At 45.9% G+C, this 21,282-nt stretch overlaps 1 protein-coding gene across 2 annotated transcripts in view; it reads right to left on the bottom strand.

Annotated features, from left to right (window-relative positions):
• The window catches only part of OC90 (otoconin 90), a 619,335-nt gene that overhangs the window by 214,632 nt on the left and 383,421 nt on the right, over positions 1 to 21,282 (bottom strand). For both annotated transcript variants that reach the window (XM_078685553.1, XM_078685554.1), the window contains one exon: positions 4,833 to 4,940. In XM_078685553.1, the coding sequence (XP_078541679.1) occupies positions 4,833 to 4,940 (108 nt within the window). The remainder of the gene's footprint in view (positions 1 to 4,832; positions 4,941 to 21,282) is intronic.

Below are 21,282 nucleotides of genomic sequence, written 5' to 3'. Positions count from 1 at the left end.
TAAATTTACCGAATCTGTAAAATACCGAATCGGTATTTTTACCTATTCGATAATGTTGATATGTAGGTGGGACTCTTCTGAGTCCCACAACCCTTACCGAATCTGTATTTTACCATCAAAAATATTTGATGGTAAAATACCGAATCCGGTGTGCATGAACATGTGTGCATGCACACCTGTGCCATATGACAGGCAGACCTGCCCTTAGGGCAGGTATGCCTGCCACATGGCACCCGAGCCTCTTTTGGGGGTGCCAGAGTGTGTGAAAGTGACACCCCCTGCACCCTTGTGGAAATCTGTATTTACCGATTCGGTAAATACCGAATAGGTAATGCCCATTCATTCCTATGGGCTGCAAAGCCCATAGGAATAAATGGCCATTACCGGTCGGTATTTACCGAATCGGTAAATACAGATTTTTACCGATTCGGTAAAAGGAACATCTGGATGTTCCTACATGCCCCCCATTCTTATTTACCGATTTTTAATTACCGAATCGGTAAAATTCGGTAATTAAAAATCGGTAAATAAGTCCTACCTACATCTGGCCCCAAATCTCTGGACCCCAAAAATTCGGAAAAGCATCTAGTAAACATTGCAGTCCTCTGGCATTTGTGATGCATAAATGCAATTGTGTTGTGATTCACAGGTGGTCATTTTGAAATTTTTAATATACCATTCAAACATGGTAGACCGCCATTTTACCCAAATAAAAGCGATACAAGAGTGTAAAAGTTTAAATCCACCTGTCCTAAAAACCTGAGAAAATGTAATGACCCATCTTTTGACTGACAGCCTCCACTATAGGGCTGCTCCATTACAGCAAAATTGGTTAGCACAACCAGAATTCAGCTCAAACTTCAAAATGAAATCTGTAGTCTATCACCTGTCCAAGACAAAACTAAACCAGGCTGTTCGGCTAGTTCATAGGAGCTGGGCTAAACTGCTGAATAACAGCAAGAAACCCAATTAAAGATATTTTTTGGAAAACTGTGAATAATTTAAATAAACAGCAGGGGCCCTCTAGATTATGCCAATCAGGGAAGAGTGCAGGGTCACTTTCCTCAAGAATCATTTCCTGGCTGAAATAGAACGGACATTAACCCCTTCCACACTCATGACGAGCTGGGCTCGTCATGAGGTAGCCTCCTGCTACGCTGATGACGAGCCCAGCTCGTCATGTAACATGTGTTTTTGTTGCTTCCAGCACACAGCGGGAAAATGCATAGCATCGATGTGGTTAATAACAAATGCAGAGGTGCACTCGGTTTTGCCATTGACTACCGGCTCAGTACTCTACTGCATCATGCCTACTCCTCAGTACCCCAGACAGGCAATGCTACACCAACAAATGACTCCTCAGCTGATCAAGCTTCAAGTCTGTGCATATGATTTAGTTCAGATTACTGCTCAATTGCTGAATCGTTCCTAGACGCAGACCTGCTTTTTCTCTCAGGCCAGAAGGTGTGCAACTGTCACAAGAAGTCAATCTTGTAATTAAGAAAGGACTGAAAGATGCCCCCCCTCGGGCCAAATGGAATACCCCTGGCCATTTACAAGCAAGACCCATCATATTGGGCAAGGACGCCGGTTCCCTTTTACAGCACTGCAGATTTACGTGGGTGATACCGGACTCTTGGTGTGGGGCATTTATCACCCACTACACCACGGAAAATAAAACACGCCCGGACAATTACCGCTTCATAACGTTTTTAGACAACTGAACGAAATATTGTGCATCCTTCATTTTACACATGATCTAACCACCTTGGCCGATGCCAAACAGTTGGTCCCAATAACCCAATCCCGCTTTCGGAGGGGCTTCTGACAACTTAACTAACATTCTTGCACCATCTGGGGCCAATTGGGAAAGTGGAACTGTGCCACCTATCTTTGCTTCGTTGATTATAAAACAGCATTCTAGTGTTTAAATCAAGTGAAGCTCTGGAAGAAGCTCACGGCTTGGAACATCCCCTCACACCTGTTTAGAACCATCACTGCCTTTTACCGTCATACAAGCAAGATATACACCCATAAAGCCCTAAAACAAGGGTGCGTGTTAGCCTCAAGTCTTTTTAATCTTTTTATGGCCAACCTCTCACCTGCTCTTGATGAAGCTAATAGCTATGTCCACCAGCTGGGCACCTTGGCTTTGAACCACCTTTTATACACGGATGATGTAGTGCTAAGACCAAAGTTGGCCTCCAGAGGCTTTATACACATGCTCCACCAGCATACAACACAAAATGGCCTGGTCACCCATCAGAATAAAACTAAGGTGCTGATGTTCAGCAAGGCAAACAAGAAAATCGTAAGCTGTCATCTGGACACACACACCCTAGATGCAGTAAATGAAAACAAGTATCTAGGGCCCCAGCTCTAAACCATCATAAACTAGAGCAACGCCCTCTTTGCTGCCTACATTCGATCCAGTGCTGAAGGTCATGGTGGCAAAAACTTTGCCTACCTTGACATACAGTAGCAAGGCACTCGGGTCAGGATTTGATCTCACTGGACAAACTCCAAATTCAAATTTACTGTTACGTATTCAACCTACCAAGGAACACATCCCGAGCCAAATTCAATTGGAGTTTGGACTTATAAGACAATCCATTGGATGGCAGAGTGCTATAGTCAAGACCTGCTTCAAACTAAGACAAGCAGAACCCAACACCCAAAACAACATCTCGTGGTTAGCAATTAATTAGGATGGCTGTAGTAATAGTCGAAAAGAATTCTTGGACCATTCGCTAAGGAACCTGCATCTTGAAAACCTCTGGGCATCGTCATTATATGATGTTTTTAAAAAACTAGTGAACTCCGCAACGGCTAAAATACCTTTCTTAAAGGACAAAGAGGAGTTCACCAAAAGAGGCCACGCCTGGACGGTCATCAACAGCTACTCCAAATTGTCGCCAGTATTGTATCCAGTCTGCACCTACTCGCATCATCTGAACCTTAAACTACGGCAGAGGGCAAGCAACGAGAATCTTCTTCACCTGCATTTGCCCTGAGTTGGCTTTGGAGGGGAGGAGTTTCCTCAAGCCTTTATTTCAAAGCAAAAGAATCCGCACATGTAGGAATGCCGTGATACTCTGTTTAGGGCCAGACGATACCATATCATCCTGTCTCTTTATGAAATGCTTAAACAAATTTGAATGAACACTGCCCAAGCAAGTAAATCACTGCATCGCGGGCCACTGATCCTATCAATCAAACAGGTCCTGGCTACCTCCTCGCTCTCGTCTAACACTTAGACTTTTTGGAAGCCTAGTATCTTCTTTTGGCATACATATCCTTACTCTACAAACATTTATGCCATTTGGGGCCTCCCAGGTCCCCGGAAAGCCCCTAATAAAAGCATGAATTTCATTGGGCGAGGATCAGCTTCATTTCGATCGCCATGCTATCTTGGCCATGGGCTATCAGCCCCAGGACAGGATGCCCCTTTGGTCCCCATCAATGGTGGCATGTCGACCTACTGCTGTGCTATGTATTTACTTGTTTGTTTTCACATTTTTGCCACTTGCACTTAAGTTGGATCCCGGAGAGGTTGCTAGTGAACTGACATGCTTGGCAATCACGGACTACCCCTGGAGTACTAATAAAATAGCTGCTGCACGTTGCACTTTTTTGCTATTTGCACTTCTGCTGGCTCCTGGCATCCAGAGTGGTTGCTAGTGAAATAACACCCTTAGCAATCATTGCACTGCTCCTATGACTGCTAAGAGCTGCTGCATGGACTCACTTTAACTTCTAGCTGCCCCCATAGTTATCCTGAGTGAGCGACCCTTCTATACCTTCTTGCCATTTTCACTTACCTGGTTTCCTAGTGGATTACTAGCTTGGCAATCTCTGGATAGTTCCTACAGATAATTAACAGTAGCTGTATGCTTGCATTTTAATTCATTGCTGTCCTTAGGTACCCTTAGTAAGTGGCTTAAGTGGGTAATCGTTAGCACTCGGGGAACATTTTTTAAACTATTAGACATACCTTACTGGCCTTTTTGAACCATGGTCAGCTTGTTTAATGATATTTTATTATTGATGCTCTTTGTATGATTTTAATTAATCCTATACAAATAAAGATTGATTTGATTTGATAATTAAAAGAAAAAAGTGGAAAAGAAAATGCACATAGTGTAAAAAATGGAAGGAGCAGCCTGACACCACTTTGCAGCTGGTAGGCCCGTCTAAAAAAAAATAAAATAATAATACAGTGAGCAGGGTGGGGAGCATTAGACGCGGATGATGGGAAGCACATAGTGAGCATACAGGGAGGGGGCAGTTGAATATGCAGAGATAGACAAAGGCAAATTTAACACTCCCATGAAGTGTTGAAAGCTAAAAATAAAAAAAAAAGTCCCCTTAAGTCGGTAGTGGAAGGATTCTGCTTATCGAATTAGAATGCAGGAATCCTGAAATACTCTTTGGCTGCACAAGCACAAGGCTCAAAAGTAGACACCTGAGATAGACAACAAAGACACCCAATCATGAGCAACAGGCTGACCTATAACCCACTCTAAGTATATGTTATGCATTAGAAACAATAGACCTGCCGAGATCTAAAATGAATGAATGCAGACTGGCGTGTTATCTTGTTTGTCAGTGAATGACCCGTCCTATCTCAGTTTTCAAAGAAATCTTAAAACCTGGCTTTTTTAGTAGCAAATGGTTCTTGACTGCTCTTTTCTAGCAATTTGTGTGCTAGGCCGGCGCCGGGAAACCTTTTTTGGGTGGCTGTGCGCGTTACAAAACTAATATAATAATAATAATAATAATAATAATAATAACAATAATAATGTTCTAAAGCACATGTGGCCCATATTTACCTCCTACTGTTGTTTTCATTGTTGCTTTTTCGGTAGGCATCCCTTCTGGTGCTCCAACACTCGCATCCAAAGGAGCAGTGCTCATGGCTTCCTCCGTAAAGGAAGGTTCTGTGGATCATGAGAATATATGTGTTTATTCATTCATCTATTCTGTTTATAGCAATTTGATCACACCGTGCACACATAACATCGACGGCAGTTCCGGATAAAACAGATGGCACGGGAAATTATGTGATTTTGGACCAATATTTACAAAGGATGGTAAATGGAATACAATATTTAAAGTAATAGTAACAGGAGTTGCTTAGTTCAAAGATGGGTGAAAACTTGCACCAGTGGCCACTCTATTCAATAAGACTTCATTGAACTGGGGATTTCTCTTATGAAACTGGAATCCGCAACTAAAATAAGACTACTTCATATTATTTCTGAAAGTCAGGCAGTGGTATAGTTGACATGGAAATAAGCCATACTCTAACATATATGTTTTTTCCTCTTCATTCAATGTGTTTCATAGACGGTACATTTAACAGGTCTGTGTCCTTTGATAACAATAATTCAGGACAAATAAGCTCGGACTTTCCTTTTAAGATGTCCAGGTTTGCTCCAGATGCATTATATTTCATGGACAGAATCCTAAATTAAATGCGGGCCTTTTCAAGCAGCCAGTCCAGTCCTTTAAGAATAGAAGTCAAAAGCATCCTGAGTATTCCCAGAATATTGGATTTTCCACATCAAACTATAAAATATCTACTGCAGAATATTGACTACCGCTAACTTGCTCAGGTAAGTGACATACATATTGTTAATCCCTTCTTTAGATACGTTGATAATAAATATACACCTTGATAATATGTATAAGGGGCAGATTTATCAAGAATTTGGGCCACCACAAAGTAATGCAAAGCCAGGCAAAGTCTTGCTACATTGTTTAATCTTAGGCGTAAAACTTATTTTATGCAAATAGCACTTTGTTCTGCATTGCTTCAAGGGGGCATTCCAGGGCAGCCACTCATGATTTTTGATGCAAAGATTGCTAGATTTGCATAAAACAACTACGCTTCCTTTGAGGCAGGCGCATAGGTGAGGAAATATTTTATTTCTCCTCACATTTCACGTTTCAAGTGTGTTGCACTGTACAGCACACATCCAATGTGTGAAATGTTTTTAAAATGTGTAGACACGGGGTGTGGCCAGGCAAGATGGCGGACGTGAACTGTCTATTCTTTGGATCCACGCTGGCGCCTTGAGTGCACAGCGACCTGTTTGGCCGCGCCAAACTTGCTCCTACTATGCCCTATTGATTCCAGAACTGCTAGCGGGGGCGTGAGGGCTATTCAGCACCACATTTGAGTGTTGGCTAGCCGGTTTGGAGTCCGCTGGCCCCGACCACGTGACCACGCAAAATGGCAGCCGCCTGAGGAAGTCAGCAGAGGCAACCGGCTGCGGGCGCTCCTATGCGGGAGACCAGCAGCATCCTCCCAACCTGTCCGCGAGTCTGCGGACGTCCCGTGTCCTCTGCCTTCAGAAGTGGCGAGTTTACACTGAAGGAACCGACCACTACAGAGGCCCGGTGAGCTGGGGGGGATGCGCTACCGGAGCGCTAATGTACACCGGGAAAACAAGATCCGCAGCAGAGGGTCAGAGAGGGAAGCCCATGCGACGAAACTCATGAGGGCATTGATCCCTGAAGCCCCCAGGCGACATTTCAACGCTTAACAACCCCACGCCTGATCCCGCCTGACTTTAAGATGGTGTCCCATAACTGCTCAGACAGCTAGGAGGCGAGGGGCGCGAATGGCCAATGGCTCTTTGCAGCTAATCCCATTAGATTGCGTCCCTTCAGCACGGCGACCCCTACCTGCGGGCACCCTCCGGGGACCAGCGCGCATCCTGCTGTGGCCCTGCACAACTGACACCCTCCTCGTTGGGGTCTCCCCCGCTTGCTACATGCGATGAGATGCCGCTAACAATGAAATGAAGACTCTGAGAACCTACGCTGTCTCCGACCTCTACTGAAGGTGTCCACTAAAATCAGTAAAGGGACCCCTGCCCTCCACAACGGACTCTACCACTCACCACGTAAAGGGCGCTGAGGAGCCTGCACTTATACCACCAAAGAAGCCACCATCGCCACCCAAGGTCACCAGTTTTTTCCATCCCTCGGACAAACGGCAGCCACCTGACCAGGGAGAACCTCCGACCAATATGGCCCTCACCAAAGACGAATTACTGTGTACCCTGTGCGATTTCAAGGCTGAGCTCCGCGCTGAGCTGAACCAGGACATGAAAGCCTCTATTGATCAGCTCCGGACGGACTTATCTGCACGTATGACCACGCTCCAGCAAGACGTTGACTCCGTGGGCTTTTGAGTCGTGGACCTGGAAACACAAACCCAGGGATTGGAAAAACATACAATGGAGGCACACAAAAAGATACAGGACCTGCACCATCAACTCCATCTAGCCCTGCTAAAAAACTGAGGAACTCAAAAACAGGGCTCGGCGAGACAACATACGGATCCAAGACCTAGCAGAGGGAGCGGAAGGGCCAGACCTTGAGGCGTTCCTCAGAGGCCTTTTCGCCGAGATTGTTAGCCCACGCTAGCTCAAGATTAAATTGGAACGCACCCACCGAGTTGGGGGAGCAGCCGGTGGTGAGAAGCGACGGGCATGTGACATAGTGGTTACATTTCACTCCTACAAGGTCAAAGAAATAGCCCTGCAGGAGGCCAGGAAGAAGGGAGACGTCTCATTCCAAGGCCACAAATGTAACCTCTATCAGAATGTGGCACCGGCAATGTTGACACGACGACTCCAACTTCGACCCCTCACAACAAAACTTCGGGAGGCACACCTGCGATACAGGTGGAAATATCCGTTTGGCCTCATCTTCGAACACGACAACAAACCCCACCATATCACTGAGCTCAACAAGGGTCTCCGCCTGTTAGGCCTTCCCCCAGTTGAGAAGGAGGACCTGCCAGGGCCTCCAAGGGGAAAAGATGGCAGCACCGCGAGAAGGTCTCAAGGGTCCACGAGCTTGAGGGGGACCCATAAGTGACTGTAGGGATGACGATCACCGACCAAAGCTTTGCCTGGTCCCTAAGGGAGTGCGTTCCCATACCACAAGGACAGAATATGGCCTCTCTGAACAATGCGGAATAGAGGTTAGTGACTTTACACACTGGGGTAAGGAGCACCTGCACACTCTTTATAGCCTATGTGAAGATGGCGAACTTTCCTTTTGAACACTCAAGGGAAGCGTGGCGGGGGACGTCGGCCCGGCCTCCGCCACCGAGCCCAAACGAGCGATATCGATGGTAGTCAGAGCATATCTGACACTCTCACTGATGTTGATTTTGTTTTGTTTTTTCTGTTTGGGTTTTGGGGAGGGAAGGGGAGGTGCTGTTCAGATGGTGGACGGTGCAGTTTCGGTATTGGATATGTTCTCACTCGTTTCAGGTGCAACCAAGCATATAGGATGTTACATAGACTAGGGGTGTGGGGCTCAGGCTGTATTAGCAATCTGAATCATGGGGGTGCTCCGACATGGTGCATATCTGAGCATGGGGGGAGGAGGGGGCCACATAGTCATGGCACTAATAGTAGCTTCATGGAACGTTAAGGGGTTGAACTCGCCACTTAAGCGCCAAAAAGGTATGGAAATATATTACTGACCACCATTTTGACATTGTGGCCCTTCAAGAGACACATTTAAAAAGGGACGAGGAGATGAGGTTGAGACACAAACAGTACCTCTTAATTTACAGATCCTCGGCAGGAACGAAGCAACATGGGGTCGCCCTACTTTTACATACAACAACTAAATTCCAACCAGAGGCGGTTCACGCTGACAAAGATGGCAGCGTAATCATGGTAAAGGGCAACCTGAAGGGGAAGCTATCCACCTTTGTAACAGCATATGCCTCCAACGTAGGCCAACCAGCTTTCTTAACCACCCTCTTCAACAAGGTTGGGAATTCGTAGAAGGTCCGACAATCCTCATGGGGGACTTTAACCTCACCTGGCAGGCAGACCTACATAGTACACATACCCATAGAGCCCTGACAAGCTCCTTCCCTACAGCAATAAAACAGACAATACATGACCTGGGTCTTAGAGACGCTTGGGGCACACTCTACCCCACTACTAAAGATTATACCATCTTTTCACATTTACAACGCACCTACTCCAGGCTAGACTATAGCTTTACTAGTCAAAGTCTGTTGGGTTCTCTACAGGAAGCAAAAATGTTCCCGCTTTCTATCTCAGATCACTGCCCCGTCTCGAATCTTAGGGCTGGGCGTAGTTTGCGAAGTGCACTTCATACTATGCGAGCCACGCGTAGCACTACGCGAACTGCGTAGTACCCTGTTCGCACTGTGCAAGATGCCGTTTTCAATGATTGCACAGTGCGAACAAGAATCCGGCACTGTGCAATCATTGAAAACGGCATCTTGCACAGTGCGAGCTGTAGTTTTCTGCCGCTCAAGTAGATTTTTACTCGAGCGACAGCTTTCTCAACGCAGACTGGTAGTTTCTCATTGCGAGCTGTCGCGAGCATTTGCGACCACTCGTAATGAGAAACCTGACCTCCCCGCGTTGAGAATCTCGCTGGGAGGTTTATTTTCCAGGCTCGCGATCGGAAATTTGATGTTGCTGCTCGCGAACGAGGAAAAAGTCTCGCCAGGATGTCATTTTGATTAAGCGCGGTCGCCAACTTGATGTTGAGGACTGCAAGCAAGAAAAAAATGACCGCTGCACTACGCTACGATATGCTACGCGTGTTTGCACTGTGCTACGTGCAGTTCGCATAGTGCGAAGTAGCGCAAACTACGCGAGCGTAGCGTAGTGCTTTGCCCAGGGTTAGTCTCGATCTGCCTTAGATGGAGCGGCACAACACCCAAGACCGCTAAATCGTATTTCCCTGCCTCCCTCACCAGAGATAGACTGATAAGGGAAAACCTGAGAAGCTCAATTACTGAATTTTTTTATTTTAACTCTCCACAGGACACATCCCTGTTTAACAATTGGGACGCATTCAAGGATATATACGGGGCAAATGCCCAGAACGTAATGCTACCCTTAACAGACAGAGAACCAAGGAGCGAGTAAACCTGGAGGCAGAATTAGACATAGCTGAGAAGGCACATAAGATTACCCCAACTAGGGTAACACAGCGCAAACTCACTGCCCTGAGAGTTAAACCTAAAGCGATCTATAATAAAAGAGCAGAATACCCTCTCTTGCGGCTCCGTCAAATTTCCTACACACAGGGAAATAAAATTGGCCCCCACTTAGAGAGGCAACTAAGGGAAAAACAGGAAGGGGAGTTCATTGGAAACATACAAAATAACGAGGGCGGGTTGGAGTACTCAGATGCAGGGAAGGCCACCATTTTTAGAAAGTTCTACGAGCATTTATATACGGGGAAAAGTCTAAATCTCACAGCCCAAAATAATTACCTGCAGGCACTGACCTTCTCAAAGGTATTTCAGAGCCATAATGACACTCTTACAGCCCCTATCACTCGTGAGGAGGTGTGTAAAGTGATTAAATCACTTAAGTCCAACAAAGCACCCGGGCCCGATGGCCTAACAGCCCTTTTTTATAAAACCTTCGCTGCCGAAATCATACACCACCTTACGCAAGTCTTTAATAATATGGCGGAAGAGGGGCAAGTCACCCATATGATGGTGGATGCGGTCATCACAGTGCTCCCTAAGCCTGGGAAAAAGACCCATTTATGTGCTTCTTATCGCCCTATAGCTCCTTTAAATTTAGATGCAAAACTGTACTCAGCCATATTGGCCGAACGATTAAACAAACTACTGCCAGACCTAACCCACCCGGACCAATCAGGTTTTATAAAAGGCAGGCAAACCCATGACAACATCCAATGGACGGTTCACATGATTAAGAAGGCATCCAAATGCAACACACCGACGTTGATAATGGGTCTGGATGCCGAAAAAGCCTTTGATAGGGTGGACTGAACATTCCTTTTCACCACCCTTAAACACTTTGCTTTTGCAGACAGATTTATCAATATGCTCAGGACCAACTATGCAGAGCCCCGCTCCCGAGTGCAAGTTAACGGTACACTGTCGGACTTCTTCCCCTTACTAGAGGGACGAGACTAGGGGGCCCGCTGTTGCCCTTACTATTTGCTCTGAGCATTGAACCCCTTGCAATGTATATCTGGGAGAACCCAGAGATAACAGGGTTTCTCTTTGGAGGGGACGATCATAAACTCTCGCTCCTCGCAGATGATATCCTTTTATATCTAACCCACCCATCGTCCTCCCTCCCGGTGTTGCAATATGAACTGACCAGATTTGAGCAAGTGGCGGGCTTCAAAATTAACGTGGATGAATCCTTTATTCTGAACCTCACATTGCCGATTCATGAGGTAGAATCACTGAAGAAATGCACCCCCTTCTAATGGGCAAAACGTTCCCTCCAATACCTGGGAATTCAGTTGACTTCAAGCGTAGAGGGTCTCTATAGGGCCAATTTCCCTCCTCTTCCCCACCAACTTCAGGGCGACCTCAAGCGATGGAAGCCAATATTCATTTTATGGCTGGGCCGCATACTGGCAATCAAAATGACAGTGCTCCCAACATTTCTTTATCTCTTTCAAGCACTGCCTATACACTTAGACAGAGACCTCCTCCCCAAACTATGGTCCCTAATCACCCACTTCATCTGACAGGGCGGAGGAGCACGCTTACCGTTTCACATTCTATGGCGACCAAGAGCTGAGGGGGCGCAGGGCTGCCAGATCTCGACCTCTGCTACAGGGCAGTTCAACTCCAGATAGCGACAGAGTGGTGCAATCGGGCATCGGAAAAACACTGGTTACATATGGATAGGGCCATTGCGGGGAGGTCGATTTGGGATTTATTATGGAACCCTAAAAATGATAGGCCAGCCAACACCTATATTAGCACCAGCACCTGTACTATTTTGAGACTTTGGGACTCCATTTCTGGGGGTGCCGAATGGACTACGTTTCCCTCACCACACACGCCGATATACTTCAACCCAGGCTTTCCACCAGCCCTTAGCGAGGGGCCCTTTGATGCCTGGAAGGAGGGGCGCTGCCTCATGTTACAAGACCTGTTTCACAACTATGATATCTTAACCTTTGAAACCTGCAGGAGAGAATTCCAATTAGGCCCGGAGGAACAGTATCACTACCTCCAGCTTACACACTGGGCCCTCACACCGCGGATCCATGACGCTGCCACACGAGAGAAGACTACATTTGAAAAATTCTTTCAAACAGTTATCCATATGAAGGGGGAAATATCCTCTTATTTTATGACTCTCCTAGCATCCACTCACTCACCGAGACCTAGATATATGGCCATGTGGGAAGGGATAACTCAAAGGGACATAAATGAGGGGGAATGGGCCGGGGTGTGGGCAGATACAGCTAAATTCAATCACTCCATGGAACTGCGAGAGGCTCACATGAAAACCATGATGGATTGGTACCTTTACCCAGCCAAGCTTAAAAGAATGCTCCCAAACACATATAATCTGTGCTGGAGGGCCTTTGGCCTCCTTGGCAATGTTCAACACATTTGGTGGGACTGCCCCGTGCTGCGACCCTTCTGGGAGGAGATACTAGCCCATATTAAAACTATTTGAGCAAGTGGCGGGCTTCAAAATCAACGTGGATGCATCCTTTATTTTGAACCTCACATTGCCGATACATGAGGTAGAATCACTGAAGAAATGCACCCCCTTCCAATGGGCAAAACGTTCCCTCCAATACCTGGGAGTTCAGTTGACTTCAAGTGTAGAGGGTCTCTATAGGGCCAATTTCCCTCCTCTTCCCCACCAACTTCAGGGCGACCTCAAGCGATGGAAGCCAATATTCATTTTATGGCTGGGCCGCATACTGGCAATCAAAATGACAGTGCTCCCAACATTTCTTTATCTCTTTCAAGCACTGCCTATACACTTAGACAGAGACCTCCTCCCCAAACTATGGTCCCTAATCACCCACTTCATCTGACAGGGCGGAGGAGCACGCTTACCGTTTCACATTCTATGGCGACCAAGAGCTGAGGGGGCGCAGGGCTGCCAGATCTCGACCTCTGCTACAGGGCAGTTCAACTCCAGATAGCGACAGAGTGGTGCAATCGGGCATCGGAAAAACACTGGTTACATATGGATAGGGCCATTGCGGGGAGGTCGATTTGGGATTTATTATGGAACCCTAAAAATGATAGGCCAGCCAACACCTATATTAGCAACAGCACCTGTACTATTTTGAGACTTTGGGACTCCATTTCTGGGGGTGCCGAATGGACTACGTTTCCCTCACCACACACGCTGATATACTTCAACCCAGGCTTTCCACCAGCCCTTAGCGAGGGGCCCTTTGATGCCTGGAAGGAGGGGCGCTGCCTCATGTTACAAGACCTGTTTCACAACTATGATATCTTAACCTTTGAAACCTGCAGGAGAGAATTCCAATTAGGCCCGGAGGAACAGTATCACTACCTCCAGCTTACACACTGGGCCCTCACACCGCGGATCCATGACGCTGCCACACGAGAGAAGACTACATTTGAAAAATTATTTCAAACAGTTTTCCATATGAAGGGGGAAATATCCTCTTATTTTATGACTCTCCTAGCATCCACTCACTCACCGAGACCTAGATATATGGCCATGTGGGAAGGGATAACTCAAAGGGACATAAATGAGGGGGAATGGGCCGGGGTGTGGGCAGATACAGCTAAATTCAATCACTCCATGGAACTGCGAGAGGCTCACATGAAAACCATGATGGATTGGTACCTTTACCCAGCCAAGCTTAAAAGAATGCTCCCAAACACATATAATCTGTGCTGGAGGGCCTTTGGCCTCCTTGGCAATGTTCAACACATTTGGTGGGACTGCCCCGTGCTGCGACCCTTCTGGGAGGAGATACTAGCCCATATTAAAACTATTTGAGCAAGTGGCGGGCTTCAAAATCAACGTGGATGCATCCTTTATTTTGAACCTCACATTGCCGATACATGAGGTAGAATCACTGAAGAAATGCACCCCCTTCCAATGGACAAAACGTTCCCTCCAATACCTGGGAGTTCAGTTGACTTCAAGTGTAGAGGGTCTCTATAGGGCCAATTTCCCTCCTCTTCTCCACCAACTTCAGGGCGACCTCAAGCGATGGAAGCCAATATTCATTTCGTGGCTGGGCCGCATACTGGCAATCAAAATGACAGTGCTCCCAACATTTCTTTATCTCTTCAAGCACTGCTTATACACCTAGACAGAGACCTCCTCCCCAAACTATGGTCCCTAATCACCCACTTCATCTGACAGGGAGAAGGAGCACGCTTACCGTTTCACGTTCTATGGCGACCAAGAGCTGAGGGGGGAGCAGGGCTGCCAGATCTCGACCTCTACTACAGGGCAGTTCAACTCCAGATAGCGACAGAGTGGTGCAATCGGGCATCGGAAAAACACTGGTTACATATGGATAGGGCCATTGCGGGGAGGTCGATATGGGATTTATTATGGAACCCTAAATATGATAGGCCAGCCAACACCTATATTAGCACCAGCACCTGTACTATTTTGAGACTTTGGGACTCCATTTCTGGGGGTGCAGAATGGACTACGTTTCCCTCACCACACACGCCGATACACTTCAACCCAGGCTTTCCACCAGCCCTTAGCGAGGGGCCCTTTGATGCCTGGAAGGAGGGGGGCTGCCTCATGTTACAAGACCTGTTTCAGAACTATGACATCTTAACCTTTGAAACCTGCAGGAGAGAATTCAAATTAGGCCCGGAGGAACAGTATCACTACCGCCAGCTTACACACTGGGCCCTCGCACCGCGGATCCATGACGCTGCCACATGAGTGAAGACTACATTTGAAAAATTCTTTCAAACAGTTATCCATATGAAGGGGGAAATATCCTCTTATTTTAAGACTCTCCTAGCATCCACTCACTCACCGAGACCTAGATATATGGCCATGTGGGAAGGGATAACTCAGAGGGACATAAATGAGGGGGAATGGGCCGGGGTGTGGGCAGACACAGCTAAATTCAATCACTCCTTGGAACTGCGAGAGGCTCACCTGAAAACCATGATGGATTGGTACCTTTACCCAGCCAAGCTTAAAAGAATGCTCCCAAACACATCTGATCTGTGCTGGAGGGCCTTTGGCCTCCTTGGCAATGTTCAACACATTTGGTGGGACTGCCCCGTGCTGCGACCCTTCTGGGAGGAGATACTAGCCCATATTAAAACTATGTTGGGTTATCCCATTCCAACTACTATTGAGGGAGTGCTCCCTGGGCATCAGGGACCAATCTCTGACACACCAAACCAAGGCGCACAAGGCCCTTCTTTGGTCATGTTTGGGGGGCGGCCAAAATAGCCATTGTAGCGGCTTGGAAGAAGACAGCTGCCCCCACACTTTCGATGTGGCAAACTCGGCTTTGGAGGGTACTCTGTCTGGATAAGGTGACGGATATCTTCAGAGACGACTGCAATTTTTTTTAATATAAATGGGGTCCGCTTGTCTCCTATCTGTCTCAGGGGTTGCCTCTGGGAGTGTGCCCTCCCTCCATCAGGGATATGCATTTCTTTCAGTTCTAGTTCCCAGAACACCAACCCTATAACAATGCTTTACGGGGCAAATTCAGCGGGTTACCTAGAAAAGATAGCCACTGCCCGCACTGAAACTTGTACCTTCTTTTTAATCGTACATACATGTCCAATGCATTGCACACTTGACACCACCACCATTATATTTTCTTAGTTATAAGGGGGAGGAAAAGGGTTTTCTTGGTTTAGGGATATGTTACCCTCCCCTTTGGCAGGGTTTAATTTGCTGATTGTCACAAGCAGAGAGGTGGACTGAATGCTCACGCTAATGTTATATGTTACACAATGTACCCTTATGCTATCGGAAACTGTGCATACACTGTCACATCTCAATTAGAGAAATTTACAAGATGTCGTGAGATGAGATACAGCCACCTCCTTCAATCCATGCAGGATACACAATCTGTTACCGGAAGACTGATTAAGTTTTGTTGTAATAGTCAAGAATATATTCTGATGGTGCACATTCTTAAGCCTGACACAGACCACGCTCAGATTTGCAGATAATACGAGAAATGTATTGGTTGTGACGATGTTGACGGATCTCTTGAAAGTATATGTAACCAAAAATTAGCCATATGTTAGCAATATCCGAAGATCGCTGGAAAATGTATTGTCTTGCTTGTTTGTTGTTACTGTGCAAACAAAATTCAATAAATATGAATTTGAAAAAAAAATGTGTAGACACAGGATTTAGTACTGCAATGTTATCTTTCCAGTAAAATTCTATGCTAGACAGCACATACTTTACTGCACTACATGTATGGCATTTAGGAGTCGTAAGGGGTCACAGCTGCAACCCCTAGCTTGCCCTTTGCTACCCCAGCCACTACGTTTGTGACCCCTGGCCTCAGAAATGGCAAACTCAGTGCCTGGAACACAAGGGCAGCTCTTCTTAATGGATGCTGCTTGGAGCTCCACTTGCCTGGTTGCTGTCAATTAATTTATTATACAAATAGAGAATAATATTATTCACTATTAGTGTAATCAAAAATGGAGTACATTAGCTGGAATATGACCCTATCTGGAAGCTACAGTAAGTAAAACATGCTATTGAATATATGTTCTATTTATGCTTGCTGGTGAGAGCACGTTTATGTGAGCAAGAGTTTGTGAATGTGTTAGTATGTGTAAGCATGTGTGTGTGTGAGTCAAATTAAAGGTCTAATGGCGTGCGATGTCACCTCCGCTACCCATGCATTTTGGTGAATTGATGTCTATGCTACACTATGGTGCATAGATGTGTATCTGGTGCTAGGCAACCATAAAGATCACCAGTGCAGCGGAATAGAACAGCAGCAGGACATATTTAGAATGATGGCTCCGAGAAGCTCTATGTCCCTAGCAAAATGCTGTGCAGCAACTTTGGCTGGTATGTGCTTGTCAAAAACTGGATGCTTCAATGATCCCTTTCTATAATGTCTGAAGAAATAGTGACTTCTGTTAGCCACAATGCCATTCTGTGCAGAATAGTATAGGTGAATGTCTCATTCTTAGGGTCGCAGATTGGAGTAAAAATGCACATGTGTAAAAATCCTCCTAGCAATCTTAAGAGTCTTGAGTGAAGTTGCAGAAAATAAATAATGACCATTTAGAACACCCAACTCCTGGAGGGAATAGGAAGGAGAAAGTGCCTAGGCCAATAGCCAGGTAAAATCCCTAACAGAGGTTCCAGCTGAAAGAAGTAACAATCCCAGACAAAAATAAAACAAGATGATGAAGAACACTAAAGAAAACGAGGTACAAATATGTTATGGTGCATCCTTCTTTCAGAAATGACACAGTCTACTTCATCTTGGATTAGGATCTCGAGACCGCTTCTATGAACTAACCACCATCTTTACAGGGGTTCTTTATAAGGGTTGCCTGACTTAATTCAATGGCACCTGACTTAAATCATGGCACTCACTTGGGAAGCGAATAAAAAACTCATGTGTGACATCTGTCTTCCACTGCAGCAATCTGCAAACCTGCTACTGTCATATGTGCCGCGAATGCAGAATAGTTTGCAAGACAACCCTATGGCTTAAAACAACTGTTAAAATTTTAGGGCAGTTCTCGAAGCATGTGTGCTCTGCTTGGTGCTGAGTGTGGCGCCTCAAGACGCGCTCCTGTAAACATGATCAATGCTTTTCCTGCTTCATCCTGTACAGGGTCCTTAGTAACCTATACCTGGATAATAATAATAATTATCCATAGTTGTAAAGCGCAAACATATCACCCCTTAAGGTTTCAAGGCACTGGGGGCTGTCGGGGAGATTAAGTGAGCTATTACCCAGAGTCACATGGTGCTAAGCTGAGCTGGCGCCGGTGCCGAGGATCAAACCCTGAGTCCTGCATTCTGAAGTCAGCCGCTCTGGCTGCTGCACCACACCTTGAGTTAAGAATAGTAAATATATACTTACCCTGAAGATATAGTGCTAGTTGTTATTCTGCAGTCGATATTTTTGTATGCTAATATTTGTGACTCTATATTTTGAGATAATATTGTGCATTCTGTGATGATATTCATGACAATATGTGCAGCCTGATTTTGGATTACAGTTAACCCTTGTAACATGTATTGTGGTGGGCCTATTCCAAAGTCTGATAGGAAGCAATCTTCACCCTGATGATTGCCTTGGCATTAGGAGAAATATTTATAATTATCTTTTAAGATATGGCACATTCCTGCTCTCCCTGCGTTGGCGTGCAAACTGCTGCCTAGCGCCAATGGAGGCACCCTTATACTATCATGCAAGGGTGCTTGTGTTACAGGCAGTATTGTTTTCGTGCAGGATTGCAGGACACCTTCGTACACAAAAACAATGCTCTGAGGCTTTTTCCTCTTTCTACATGTGCTGCACAGTGCAACACACGTAGAAAGAGGAGAAAGATATTCTCCTCCTTCTGTCTTACCTGGGAAGGTGAAGCATTGTGACATATTCCCAGGTCTGCCAGTATTGGTAAACATGGGAATTCTTCAGAATCCATGGGTAAATGCGTGGCAACAACCACTCTCCACCCATCGAACACCTACCGGGGCAGAGTAAATCAAGGCTGCAACTTGAGCTGCCTTGTATTACACCAAATTCACCAAGCCTCACAGGGCCACACAAGGTAGCCTTGCGTGGCTTGGTACATCTCAGTATAGGTTTTGTGTCATCGTGTGCCCCCTTGCGTGGTGCAAGGATGACGCAAAACACATGATAAATATGATATTCACTTAGAAAGGGCCTGATACATGGTACAAAATAGAGCTCACTCATGCATTTACCAGAATAGCCACAAATGGACGATTCTGAGCTGGTCAGAGCAGAAGGCGCTATTTATCGCACAATATAAAATCTGACTTCCCTGGGTACGGAATTTGTGCGGTAACGTGCACTCAGATTTTTGGGGAAATAACAAGCAGATTTTTGTTCTTATTTCATCAGAATCCTCATGTCAAGGAAAAATACTGTACTGCTTTCCCCTGTTAAATTTAACCAGGTTTGATGATCTGAAATTTAATGATTAGAGAAGAATTTAACACACCCATTAATTACCAAGTGCGGTAAATACTACCCAACTCAAAATTCTGATTACTGCGCAAACTGAGATTTGCCAGAGATCCGAAAACTAACCAAATCCGAATCAAATTCAAAGAGTTCCCACCATCAGCACTTTTGAAATCATGTGGCGTTTAACTAAAACAGTGAGATAAAGCTTGGTTGACAACATATAGCATTTTATGAGGTGTAGCACAAGGTGAGGTGGTCACCTGTCAGATAAAAATGTACCTGGATGTTCCCAGTCTAAGTATGAAAATGTGATTTTTAAGTCTAGCATTTTGATTGTATTCTTTTGTTCCAACCCTACATGCAACAAAAACTTAAAACAATGAATCCCAGTGTACCCACTCCTGACCAAGAAGCACATTAGTGTGACTCAGTTTACCGTGTCACTATATAAAGGTATTTCATTCTTTTGGATTGATTCAGTAGCTGATTGCCAGTGTGATGCTTCTGTTTGCACAGATAAAAAAGTAACGTCAACTGAATGCTGTCTCAAATAATTGGGAAAAATCAGCCTAGAGATTTCCATAGTCACATCACAGGTACTTCGCCCATTTCCAATGATATGCTTGTGACACTATGATTATTACAATATTAATTTTGTGGAGCACCGACACACCAGAAGGAAGTGACAATAAGCCCCTCAAGCACACATCTTTAAGAATTGCTTCTGAATATCCCAAGTGGTAAAGGGCACAAAAACCAGTAAAAGTGAACAAAATGCAAACTACTTTCTGGTATCTAGATCTGTGTCCATCCAAGGTTCTGTTGCCATTTGATGATGAGCTGTCTAGTATCCAGCGCATTATCACTAGAAAGTATGTGGGTTCGATAGTTGGCAGTAATTTCTTTTTTTTTTTTTTTAAACCTTTATTATTCAACGTGCATGGTACACAGCATTTGGCTTACAACCCACCAGGGCCAGCCGCGTATATCTGTAACTGTAGAGTTATTAGTAGATGAACACAGCCTCAAGGCCGACAACCCTGAGGTCCGACGGCGTGAATAGTTCCATTTCAGCACTTCACAATCATCCAAACATTTAGTAATGTTGAGGTATAGGTCTGTGGGTTTTTCTCTTTTTTATGTGAACCTGTACGTGTAGGGTTATTATAGCACTCATCAACTTCGTCAGATGGATAGTGGCCCGTTCTTACACATGTGCGCCATGCGGAAAAGAGTCAGCTAGGACTGCCCTCCAAGGGGGCGCGGGACTGTGGTAGCAGAAGATGAGGTTGCGAGGCATCCTAGGTGTGTCTGTGAGCGAGTACCTACACAGCTTATCATTCCTAATGGAAGTGGCGAATGTCTGTATTGGAGTTCAGCTAGAATCACCACGGCTATGGCTGCTACTCTCAAAGGCCCCAAGTTGCAGTGTGTACAGTAACTAACTTCAAAGAACCTGGTCAAAAGGGAAGCAGGACCAGTGCGCCAATAAACTTCAAAACAATAACATGGGAAGTACTCTTTAAAGGGAGGGGGAGTGCGGGTAGATATAGCCATGTGTTCAGGGAGGGAAGTGCAGTATCATTGTGTCAGCAGCGGTCGAGTGGGCAGGTAGGCCGGGAGATTATAGTGTGCGGTCCGCCTGCATGCTAAGTATACAACGGGATCACCACTATAAGGGCGTGCCAAGTGTGGTAGTAAAGTATGGCTCGTGCGGTAGCCCTTGGCAGGACTCCCGACAATAGTAGGATATGCGGGGACGTAAGCGTGGGAGGGGAGATGTACACAACACTGTGAAACAGCCAGGCATGCAGCATATGCTTATCGGGACGTGGGAGTCGTGCAGGCAGCGATCAGTGTGGCGTGTGTAATGGTGCAATGGTGCGTGGGCGTCGGGGAGGGGGGAAAAGGAAAATTATATGAGTAGGGAAGGCTGCTGGGTGTAGACGTTTCTCATGGTGACCACCGCGGGAGGGGGTACGGGGGAATAGCATATATCACTTCACGTGATCCCTTGGTCTACACATTTCTGTTGAAAGGATTGGAGGATGTCATCCCATTGTTGTGCGATTAGGAATTTCCTGAGGCCCGCCGTTTCTTCTCGCCACAGGACTGTGCTAAGTGCGGTAGTAAAGTATGGCTCGTGCGGTAGCCCTTGGCAGGACTCCCGACAATAGTAGGATGTGCGGGGACGTAAGCGTGGGAGGGGAGATGTACACAACACTGTGAAACAGCCAGGCATGCAGCATGTGCTTATCGGGACGTGGGAGTCGTGCAGGCAGCGATCAGTGTGGCGTGTGTAATGGTGCAATGGTGCGT

Source organism: Lissotriton helveticus, chromosome 4_1, assembly GCF_964261635.1.
Source record: "Lissotriton helveticus chromosome 4_1, aLisHel1.1, whole genome shotgun sequence".
In the NCBI taxonomy this organism is placed as follows: Eukaryota; Metazoa; Chordata; class Amphibia; order Caudata; family Salamandridae; genus Lissotriton; species Lissotriton helveticus.
Note: the sequence above shows the minus strand (reverse complement) of the source record. Positions and strands in the feature narration are given on the sequence as shown.